Source organism: Oncorhynchus gorbuscha, linkage group LG07, assembly GCF_021184085.1.
Source record: "Oncorhynchus gorbuscha isolate QuinsamMale2020 ecotype Even-year linkage group LG07, OgorEven_v1.0, whole genome shotgun sequence".
NCBI lineage: Eukaryota > Metazoa > Chordata > Actinopteri > Salmoniformes > Salmonidae > Oncorhynchus > Oncorhynchus gorbuscha.
Window position 1 is genome coordinate 38812532 of NC_060179.1, and position 12521 is coordinate 38825052.

General features: G+C 43.2%; 1 protein-coding gene across 1 annotated transcript in view; it reads right to left on the reverse strand.

Moving 5' to 3' along the window:
- LOC124038988 (supervillin-like) overlaps positions 1-12521 on the reverse strand; it is a 106277-nt gene that overhangs the window by 43363 nt on the left and 50393 nt on the right. The window contains exons 14-19 of the mRNA XM_046354888.1: positions 12337-12384; positions 4880-5054; positions 4180-4272; positions 1724-1810; positions 1166-1349; positions 874-1046 (exon numbers count right to left, since the gene is read on the reverse strand). Coding sequence (XP_046210844.1) covers positions 874-1046; positions 1166-1349; positions 1724-1810; positions 4180-4272; positions 4880-5054; positions 12337-12384 — 760 coding nt within the window. The remainder of the gene's footprint in view (positions 1-873; positions 1047-1165; positions 1350-1723; positions 1811-4179; positions 4273-4879; positions 5055-12336; positions 12385-12521) is intronic.

The following is a 12521-nucleotide window of genomic DNA, read 5'->3' on the forward strand; positions in this document are numbered from 1 at the left end:
GCATGAAAAGAGTGTTTTGCAACCCAGCCCACAGCACATTACTCAATCAATAACGGTAGAAAAACAACAGTGAACATTTGAATGATTGCTCTGCACAATACCAGGAAATTAAGGCAAGGTTGCATCCATATTGCGCTCTATTTCCCTATAAAGTGCACTACTTTTGACCAGAGCCCCGGTTAAAAGTAGTGAACTAAATACGGGAATACTGTGCCATTTTGGGACTCAGACAAGGCATTTAAATATAGGTCACTTTTACAGGGTTTACGTCTGCTATCCCAGAATGCAATGTGTGAATGTATTTATAGAATAGAACTACAGTACAAGGCCTGAGTACCAGCTCCTCCTTGACCTACTGAAGCTGCCAACCGCACTCAAGCTCACCCATTCAACCTGATTTTAATCAGTTCAGGTACTGTAGTATAGGAAGGAAGCGAGTTATTAACATACGATTGAAAGTGTGCTCTGGAAAGTTTGCTGCCGTGGGAAGTGTGGGAAGTGTTGGAGAATATTTTATCAGAGAGCTGTTGTGGTTCTGTTAATGTGTGTGTCTCAACTACAGTCACACATACTGTAAAGCAAGCAATTTAAAGCACAGCACACAGCATCCACCTCTGCATAGACTGACAATGCATTTACAACTGAATACAAGCACAATCAGATCTAAAACGTATTTTCCCCACATTCCTAGTTACCGAAACTCCCCCAACCACAAGCACTTTTGTAGATCCGAAGGGATGGATAGGTATAAGGTAAGCAATATGGCAAAATCCTATTGTGGACTAACCATAACCCTTCTAAGCCTTCATCCTCTTGCTCTAGATCAGGCCTATGTTGAGTCCCTGCTCTATGTACTCCCTCTCGTGTACTCACTCTTCTCTTGCTTCATCCTCTTGCTCTCCAGCAGGCCAACGTTGAGTCTCTGCTCTGTGTATTCGTGTCGGATGTCCTCTCTGGCCGCCAGCATCTTCAGAGGGTTCCTGGACGACTGGACGTTGCGCACTGGACGCACCGACCGCTTGTGCTCCACCATGGCTGAGGTCAGCCTATGTCAGAAGTTAGGGTTCAACAGAAAGCAGGTGCCGGGTTTTTACAGTGTTGACTCACCCCTGACCTCTGCACTGTGTATTTGTGTGTGTGTGAGTGAATGTGTGCACATCCTTACTTGGGCATCTGGGTACCACCGAAGATGTCGTCAAAGTCGTCATTGATGTCCACCTTGCTGTTCATGTTGAGGGGCATCTCGGCCATGTGGCGGTAAAACTTGTCGAACATCTCATCATCCAGATTCATGACATCTTTGACCGTCTTCTTCGTCACTGTGATGGTGGATTCCTGCAGGCCGCCCACTGACGGGAGAAGCATGGAAGACAAGATGAGTAACATAACATTATGCTCAAGATGTCCTCAGTCGTCTGTTTTTAAAGATTCCAAAGATTCCAGTAACTTTAAGTAAATTACCTGTAGTTTTGCAACCCTAGACATAACCCAGTCACTAAGGCCTCGATAGACAGAGACCGTCGGTCCCAATTCAGTCCCAACCCCTCCCCCTTGGCTTTAAATCTTCAATTTTTGCAGATCTGTAGGGTCTGGACAGGGCGGAACTTCCACCCTATTCCTGCCACCTTACAGATCTGCAAACATCACAGAGTTTGTGCCAAAGCGGAAGAGTTGGGAGCGAATTGGGAAAGACTGAGACAGTGTACTGGAACAAGGCACTTACCTTTATTGTTCAACTTGCTCAGGAAAGAGTCCAGCTTATCGAGTTTCCTGTCCGACTCCAGGTTCATGTCCGGTTTGGCCTCGATCTCTGCAAAGCAACACACAAGAGTTACTCTATGAATGGAGAGAGACTGACATCTACACTTAGTCAGCACGGGAATAGGGTGCCATTTGGGACTCACATTTCAATGAAATCAGAAGACATCCATCCACAAAAAAAATGTCAATCACAATAGCAATGAAGGTGACATCTGTCTCATGCATCAACACAGCGTTTAAGTTTGAGGGCAACCAAACACTATCCCGGGGATCATATTCTATCAGACATTGGTTTCCAGATAACAATGACCACACCAATGATTAATGTCACAGGGATTACACATGACAATTACAGGCGATATGATGCACACACAACAGCAAAAGGAATTTTATAAAACACCTTCAGTATCAGATAAATCCTCCATTTCTTAAAGAAGAAAAACAAAGACAATTGATTATAACCAAATGTTACCATTGGCAAAATAAGTATTGCACTGTAGTTTGGTCGTGAGGCTACAATAGCTACGCAGTGATTGGATTATGTTGAGGTGATTCTTGACATATCAGTGCTAGTGTATTTTATATTGAGTGGCTGATACACACATTTTATGATGAAGATGAGTAATATAACATTATTCACAAGAACTCCTCAGTAGCGTTTACATTTGGGTCGGCATGTGTCTAATGACAGTACCCCAAACAACATAATGCAGTCACAACCAGGGGTTGGACAGAACATCTCATTAATTTACTCGACCCATTAGCATGGATAGAGAAGCTTGCTAGTTATTTACGTACATGTTTGTAGTGGTGTGGGGGCTGTGCTTTGGCAAAGTGGGTGGGGTTATATCCTTCCTGTTTGGCCTTGTCCGGGGGTGTCCTCGGATGGGGCCACAGTGTCTCCTGACCCCTCCTGTCTCAGCCTCAAGTATTTATGCTGCAGTAGTTTATGTGTCGGGGGGCTAGGATCAGTTTGTTATATCTGGAGTACTCCTGTCCTATTCGGTGTCCTGTGTGAATATAAGTGTGCTCTCTCTAATTCTCTCTTTCTCTCTCTCGGAGGACCTGAGCCCTAGGACCATGCCTCAGGACTACCTGACATGATGACTCCTTGCTGTCCCCAGTCCACCTGGCCATGCTGCTGCTCCAGTTTCAACTGTTCTGCCTTATTATTATTGGACCATGCTGGTCATCTATGAACATTTGAACATCTTGGCCATGTTCTGTTATAATCTCCACCCGGCACAGCCAGAAGAGGACTGGCCACCCCACATAGCCTGGTTCCTCTCTAGGTTTCTTCCTAGGTTTTGGCCTTTCTAGGGAGTTTTTCCTAGCCACCGTGCTTCTGCACCTGCATTGCTTGCTGTTTGGGGTTTTAGGCTGGGTTTCTGTACAGCACTTTGAGATATCAGCTGATGTACGAAGGGCTATACATTTGATTTGATTTGATTTGATGTTTGATTGGTCAGATAAATGCATGCGTGAGATGCGACTGAAATCTCACCGGAGAGGAGAGATCGACGGCAGGAAGCCTAGTGCTTAAGAGCATTGGACCAGTAACTGAAAGGTCGCTTGTTTGAATCCCAGAGAAAAATCTGTCAACATGCCCTTGGGCAATTGCTCCTGTAAGTTGCTCTGGATAGGAGCGTCTGCTAAATGACTAAAATGTAAAATGGGAGAGAGGTGGACATGGAGGGGGCTCGGCTTGATCAGAATGACATAACGTGAACTGGAATGTTTAGGCTATTACTAACGTTATAACGTTACAGAATTTTATACTTAGGCATATTTTTGGAACAAAAAATGACTAACCGGTTCTCAAGATCTTAAAATAGAAGTTATATTCTGGAACACTAGAGATCACTTTCGTTCCAGGTTCCGTTTCTGTTCCTAAAATGTTTGTGTTCTTTTTTGGTTCTGTTCTGTTCCCTGAACCGGTTCTAACCCCTAGTCAATACTATTTACTGTAAATAATATTAAAGGAAAATTCCACCCAAAAACAATATTTTGGTATTTGTTTCAATAGTCCATTGTTGACATAGACCCAAACTGTTTTGCGTGTCAGCAATCAAGTTTTCAAGATACAGAAATGATCCCCTTATGATGCATATTGCATCATATGATGCTAGGTTTTGTATCATGTGACGCAAAATACATCATACAGAGATAATTCCTATATTTTGAAAGATAGTTTTTGGGTGAAGTTTCCCTTTAAGGTAACTCATAGACCAGAGAGGAGAGAGAGGTTATTGTCCAATTACGATTTTTACCCTTCTCACAAAAACGTGAACTTGTTCAATCCTACTCAAAAGTTTAAAGCTTTGGATATGTGTAATAAACATGGTAGACAATCTGTCCAATGCTTTTGAATCCCTAAGGGTGAGGGAGAAAAGGGAAAAACTGAATTGGGCTACGGACCTTCCAGAGGCTTGGAGATGGCAGGAGTGGTGTTCTTGGGTTTGGAAGGGAGAGACGTCACAGGGTTCAAGAGAGCAGAAGGAGAAGCCAGACCTGAAACACACACAGATAGACAGACATTAACAATATAATTGGATGTTCCACCACATGGAACAACAGAAGAGATCTGAAAAGTTAGGGCATAATGTAAATGAACTACTGTAATGTAGGTCATGCTCCTTCACACATACATGTTGTGTTTGAGCTACTGTAGCGATACGCTAGCCACCCACCCAGCAGCAACAGTAGTACTGTAAGAGTAACTGTCTGTCAGTCAGTGTTTACAGTAATGCACCACACTTCACTCATTCTCAATCTGCAGTAAACCTGACTCAACCAGGAACCACCAAGACCCTCTGTACCACTGCTAACAGGATAATAGGAGACCAAACACATACTGTTCGGCCCGGTTGAAATACACACTGACTGCTGCTACTCTATGGGAGCTGGGAGGGTCTGGGAAGGCTGTAGGGAGAATTCTAGGCACTGGCTGCCAAAACAAACTGCAGGGTTAAATGGAATGAGTGTAACTGAATTGCGAATTGACACGGAAGACCACTATCCACTGACTGACACAAACCCTGGCTCCGTGTACGCTCAGATGCATGTGCAAATACTGTACATGTGTTTTTGTGCAAGTGTGCCCATTAGATGACCCAACCTTTTTTGACCATGCGTGCGGCCACAGTAAACTGTGTGGAGTCGTTAGCGGCCCCGTGGCCCTTGGACTTCCAGGCCTCTTCTTGGGCCACGATCAGCTGCTTCCTCTCATGGATAGACATCTCGATAGGCTGGTTCTGGTTTTCCGTAGTCTCCTCTCCCCCTCCCATCCTCTGCTTGGAGAACACAGAGACATTGGGATAGGGAGACTCTGGGTGTAATCAGTGATGTGAAATATTGTCTATGTACATAATGGCAGCCTATTACCTACAGTGCATTCAGGGAAGTATTCAGACCCCTTGACCTTTTCCACATTTTGTTACATTACAGCCTTGTTCTAAAATTGATCAAATATATTTTTTTCGTCATCAATCTACACACAATACCTCATTATGACAAAATGAAAACAGATTTAGAATTTTTAGCAAATTTATAAAAAATAAAAAACAGTAATACCTCATTTACAAGTACTCAGACCCTTTACTGTGAGACTCGAAATTGAGCTCAGGTGCCTCCTGTTTCCATCTGTGGTAAATTCAATTGATTGGACATGATTTAGAAAGGCACACACGTCTGTTTTTTTAAGGTCCCACAGTTGACAGTGCACATCAGAGCAAAACCAAGCCATGAGGTCGAAAGAATTGACCGTAGAGCTCCGAGACACGAAAGTGTCGAGGCACAGATCGGGGGAAGGGTACCAAAAAATGTCTGCAACATTGAAGGTCCCCAAGAACACAGTGGCCTCCATCATTCTTAAATGGATGAAGTTTGGAACCACCAGCTCTTCCTAGAGCTGGCCACCAGGCCAAACTGAGCAATCGGGGATAAGGGCTTTGGTCAAGGGGGTGAATAAGAACCCGATGCTCACTCTGACGGAGCTCCAGAGTTCCTCTGTAGAGATGGGAGAATCTTCCAGAAGGACAACCATCAAAACCAGCAGTCCATCAATCAGGCCTTTATGGTAGAGTGGCCAGACAGAAACCATCATCATTAAAAGACAATTGACAGCCCGCTTGCAGTTTGCCAAAAGGCACCTAAAGACTCTCAGACCATGAGAAACAAAATATTCTGGTCTGATGACAGTCAGGCCAAATAGTTCAATCTTGGTTTCAAGTTTCACATCTGGAAGAAACCTGGCACCATCCCTACAGTGAAGCATGGTGGTGGCAGAATCATGCTGTGGGATGTTTTTCAGTGGTAGGGACTGGGAGACTAGTCAGGATAGAGGGAAAGATGAATGGAGCTAAGTACAGAGAGATCCTTGATGAAAACCTGCTCCAAAGCACTCAGGACCTCAGACTGGGGAGAAGGTTCTCCTTCCAACAGGACAACACAGCCAAGCACACAGCCAAGACAATGCAGTCCTTCTGTAGCTCAGTTGGTAGAGCATGGCGCTTGTAACGCCAGGGTAGTGGGTTCGTTCCCCGGGACCACCCATACGTAGAATGTATGCACACATGACCGTAAGTCGCTTTGGATAAAAGCGTCTGCTAAATGGCATATATTATATTATTATATTATTATTATATTATATATTATATTATTATTATATTATGCAGCAGTGGCATCAGGACAAGTCTCTGAATGTCCTTGAGTGGTCCAGCCAGAGTCTGAACTTGAACCTGATTGAACATCTCTGGAGAGACCTGAAAATAGCTGTGCAGCGACACTCTCCATCCAACCTGACAAAGCTTGAGGACATGCAGAGAAGAATGGGAGAAACTCCCCAAATACAGCTGTGCCAAGCTGGTAGTGTCATACCCGAGAAGAATCGAGGCTGTAATTGCTTCCAAAGGTTGTTTCAACAAAGTACTGAGTAAAGGGTCAAAATACTTACTTTTTATACACACACACACGAAGTAGGAAGTTTACGTACACTTAGGTTGGAGTCATTAAAACCACTCCACAAATTACTTGTTAAGAAACAATAGTTTTGGCAAGTCGGTTAGGACATCTACTTTGTGCATGACACAAGTCATTTTTCCAACAATTGTTTCCAGACAGATTATTTCACTGTATCACAATCCAGTGGGTCAAAAGTTTACATACACTAAGTTGCCTGTGCCTTTAAACAGCTTGGAAAATTCCAGAAAATTATGTCATGGCTTTAGAAGCTTCTGATAGGCAATTTGACATAATTTGAGTCAATTGGAGGTGTACCTGTGAATGTATTTCAAGGCCTACCTTCAAACTCAGTGCCGCTTTCCTTGACATCATGGGAAATTCAAAAGAAATCAGCTAAGACCTCATAAATAAAATTGTAGGCCTCCACAAGTCTGGTTCACCCTTGGGAGCAATTTCCAAATGCCTGAAGGTACCACGTTCATCTGTTCAAATAATAGTACTCAAGTATAAACACCATGGGACCAAGCAGCCGTCATACCGCTCAGGAAGGAGACGCGTCCTGTCTCCTAGAGATGAATATACTTTGGTACAAAAAGTGCAAATCAATCCCAGAACAGCAAAGGACCTTGTGAAGATGCTGGATGAAACAGGTATAAAAGTATCTATATCCACAGTAAAACGAGTCCTATATCGACATAACCTGAAAGGCAGCTCAGCAATGAAGAAGCCACTGCTCCAAAACCGCCATAAAAAAGCCAGACTACGGTTTCGAACTGCACATGGGGACAAAGATCGTACATTTTTGAGAAATGTCCTCTGGTGTGAGGAAACAAAAATGTATCTGTTTGGCCATAATGACCATTGTTATGTTTGGAGGGAAAAGGGGTAGGCTTGCAAGCCGAAGAACACCATCACAACCGTGAAGCACGGGGGTGGCAGCATCATGTTGTGGGGGTGCTTTGCTGCAGGAGGGACTGGTGCACTTCACATAAAAGATGGCATCATGAGGGAGGACAATTATGTGGATATATTGAAGCTACATCTCAAAACATCAGTCAGGAAGTTAAAGCTTGGTCGCAAATGGTTGTTCCAAATGGACAATGACCCTAAGCATACTTCCAAAGTTGTGGCAAAATGGCTTGAGGACAACAAAGGCAAGCTATTGGCGTGACCATTTCAAAGCCCTGACCTCAATCCTATAGAACATTTGTGGGCAAACCTGACTCAGTTACACCAGCTCTGTCAGGAGCAATGGGCCAAAATTCACCCAACTGATTGTGGGAAGTTTGTGGAAGGCTACCTGAAATGTTTGACCCAAGTTCAACCATTTAAAGGCAATGCTACCAAATACTAATTGAGTGTATGTAAAATTCTGACCCACTGGGAATGTGATGAAAGAAATACAACCTGAAATGAATAAAATAAAATAATTCTGACATTTCACATTCTTAAAATAAAGTGGTGATCCTAAATGACCTAAGACAGGGAATGTTTACTCTGATTAAATGTCAGGAATTGTGAAAAACTGAGTTGAAATGTATTTGGCTAAGCTGTATGTAAACATCCGTCTTCAACTGTATATACACTGCTCAAAATAATAAAGGGAACACTTAAACAACACAATGTAACTCCAAGTCAATCACACTTCTGTGAAATCAAACTGTCCACTTAGGAAGCAACACTGATTGACAATACATTTCACATGCTGTTGTGCAAATGGAATAGACAACAGGTGGAAATTATAGGCAATTAGCAATTCACCCCCAATAAAGGAGTGGTTCTGCAGGTGATAACTACAGACCACTTCTCAGTTCCTATGCTTCCTGGCTGATGTTTTGGTCACTTTTGAATGCTGGTGGTGCTTTCACTCTAGTGGTAGCATGAGACGGAGTCTACAACCCACACAAGTGTCTCAGGTAGTGCAGCTCATCCAGGATGGCACATCAATGAGAGCTGTGGCAAGAAGGTTTGCTGTGTCTGTCAGCCTAGTGTCCAGAGCATGGAGGCGCTACCAGGAGACAGGCCACTACATCAGGAGATGTGGAGGAGGCCATAGAGGGCAACAACCCAGCAGCAGGACCGCTACCACCGCCTTTGTGCAAGGAGGAGCAGGAGGAGCACTGCCAGAGCCCTGCAAAATGACCTCCAGCAGGCCACAAATGTGCATGTGTCTGCTCAAACGGTCAGAAACAGACTCCATGAGGGTGGTATGGGGGCCCGACGTCCACAGGTGGGGGTTGTGCTTACAGCCAAACACCGTGTAGGAGGTTTGGCATTTGCCAGGGAACACCAAGTTTGGCAAATTCGCCACTGGCGCCCTGTGCTCTTCACAGATGAAAGCAGGTTCACACTGAGCACGTGACAGACGTGACAGAGTCTGGAGACGCCGTGGAGAAAGTTCTGCTGCCTGCAACATCCTTCAGCATGACCGGTTTGGCGGTGGTCAGTCATGGTGTGGAGTGGCATTTCTTTGGGGGGCTCACCAGAGGTAGCCTGACTGCCATTAGGTACCGAGATGAGATCCTCAGACCTCTTGTGAGACCATATGCTGGTGTGGTTGGCCCTGGGTTCCTCCTAATGCAAGACAATGCTAGACCTCATGTGGCTGGAGTGTGTCAGCAGTTCCTGCTAGAGGAAGGCATTGATGCTATGGACTGGCCTGCCCGTTCCCCAGACCTGAATCCAATTGAGCACATCTGGGACATCATGTCTCGCTTTAGTCCAGGTCTGGGAGGAGATCCCTTAGGAGACCATCTGCCACCTCATCAGGAGCATGCCCAGGCGTTGTAGGGAGGTCATACAGGCACGTGGAGGCCACACACACTACTGAGCCTTATTTCGACTTGTTTTAAGGACATTACATCAAAGTTGGATCAGCCTGTAGAGTGGTTTTCCACTTTAATTTTGAGTGTGACTCCAAATCCAGACCTCCATGGGTTGATACATTTGATTTCCATTGATAATTTTTGTGTGATTTTGTTGTCAGCACATTCAACTATGTAAAGAAAAAAGTATTTAATACGAATATTTCATTCATTCAGATCTAGGATGTGTTATTTTAGTGTTCCCTTTATTTTTTTTGAGCAGTATATATATATATATATATAAAATGTATAAAAACCTATTTTTACTTTGTCATTATGGGCATTTTGTGTAGATTGGATTTAAAAAAAAATCTATTTTAGAATAAGGCTGTAACAAAATGTGGAAAAAGTCAAGGGGTCAGAATGCAATGTATAGAGCACTACTTTTGATGGACCCTGGAATAGGTCCCCCCCTTTATATAGCCTCACTATTGTTATTTTACTGCTGCTGTTTAATTATTTATTACATTTTTTACTTGTCTATTTTTAACTTAACACTTATTTTTCTTAACTTCTTAGAATCATTGTTGGTTAAGGGCTTGTAAGTAAGCATTTCACTGTAAGGTCACCTGTTGTGACAAATAACATTTGATTTGATTTCACGCACTCTCCTCTGAACAGTTGATGTTGAGATGGGTCTGTTACTTGAACTCAGTGAAACAATTATTTGGGCTGCAATCTGAGGCTAGTACTTATCCTGAACTTATCCTCTGCAGCAGAAGTAACTCTTGTACTTCCTTTCTTGTGGCGGTCCTCGTGAGAGCCAGTTTCATCATAGCGCTTGATGGTTTTGCGACCACATTTGAAGAAACTTTAAAAGTTCTTGACATTTTCCAGATTTACTGAGCTTCATGTCTTAAAGTAATAATGGACTGTCATTTCTCTTTTCTTATTTGAGGTGTTCATTCCATAATATGGACTTATCTTCTGTATGCCTCCATACCTTGTCACAACAAAACTGATTGGCACAAACGCATTAAGGAAAGAAATTCCAAATTAACAAGGCACACCTGTTAATTGAAATGCATTCCAGGTGACTACCTCATGAAGCTGGTTGAGAGAACACCAAGAGTGTGCAAAGCTGTCATCAAGGCAAAGGGTAGCTACTTTGAAGAATTTAAAATACATTTTGATTTGCTTAACATTTTTTTGGTTACTACATGATTCCATATGTGTTATTTCATAGTTTTGATGTCTTCACCATTATTCCACAATGTAGAAAATAGTACAAAAAAAGCAAAACCTTGGAATAACCAAAATGGTACTGTATGTAGCATCACAGCTATCACGCAACTAGGCTATGTACCGTCAAAGCTACAGATCCATAGAACCAGAGCTCTAGAAGCACTGACCGTCAAATCTATAGTAGATTATAAATAACCATGCTCTTCATTGGCAGAACTAGGCGTTTGGAAGAGTAGGCATGTTTTTAAATAGGCCATGAAAAAAAGTTGCCTCAGTATTGTGCTGTGGTGGTAGGACAGGGAGAGCAGCAGCAGAGCAACATCATTACAATGCCTGCAGACATATGGATAGCACTTTAGGAGTAAGGACAACTATAGAGACCGTATAGAACTGCAGGGTAGCGGATTTAACACACAAGCTCACAGCAACAAACAAAAAAACAGGCCTGGGCTTTTTTTGAGAGAGTATACAGTAATGGATATAGTGAATGCTATGCATCCATATAGTAGATGAGCTTACCATGCAAAGCCTACAGATGCATGCATGATATTTGGTGTAGATACTAAGCACATTACTACTCAATAACACTAACTGCATAAAGCAGGTAGGTAGGCTATGCAGGCTGGCTATAGTATCCAGGTCATCAAACTGGATGCCTGATCTCACCTGGCTGTACTGATCAAGACAGTGACTAATATCATTGTCAGGGAGATCAGGAGGAGAGAAAGTGGAGGTAAAGACCGGCTCCTACGGAGGGAGGGCCAAGGAAGTCACAGACAGAAAGGTCAAACGGAAGAATCAATGACAGAGGGGAATAAACATTAGATGGAAAAACCGGGATACCGCCAACCCAATATGCAACTGTACTTTGACAAAGGTAAATGTGGATTGTTGTCATAGCCTGCCCGCACAACTTCATTCAACACAAACAATGTCATGCAGTTTATGAGTCTGGATTTAAATGTCTGTATAGACAGGGACTACGAGCTGGTGAATTCGTTTCAGAATTACGCCTGAAACCAAGGCTGCAACCCAAATGGCACCCTATTCTCTACATAGTGCACTACCTTTGACCCTCGCAAAAGCCCTTTATAGGGAATAAGGGGCTATTTGGGATGCAAAGCCATGCCATCACCACTTTACACAAAAAGCCTTGAGACTTGAAGCTACAGCAACAACCACATTAACGACATCTGATAAGCAGCAGGAATGAATTTGACCAGGTCAATATGACAACACACCATCACCATGGTAATAAATTAAAACATTGATAGGGTTGCACATTTCTGGACACTTAATCCAAATTCCCAGGTTTTTCAAGAAATCCAAGTTGGAAGATTTCCCAAATCAGGTGGGAATAATAAATACAGGAATCCTCCAAACAGGATTTCTGGAAAACCTGGTAAAGTTACCGGAATTTTGCCACCCTATGTAAAAAAAGAGACCACACCCCTGTCATTAGTGCCTTACCCCCTCAAGCATCAATACTACTGTGTATAAAACACCATACCAACAACACACCAGGGTATGTGTTAGGTTCCCCGCTATAACACACTGGTCTTACCCAGAGCTGATCAGACACAGCCAACTCATTAATCAGCATCCCTTCTTCCTAAAGAAGGACAACCAGGAGAAAAAGGACAAGTATTGGCTGTAGACTAAGTTGTCATCCGATTGGCTGAGGCTAAGCTAAAACATCAACCTCTACCTCAGCACCCTATAAACCTTAACTGACTATTGAGATGTTGA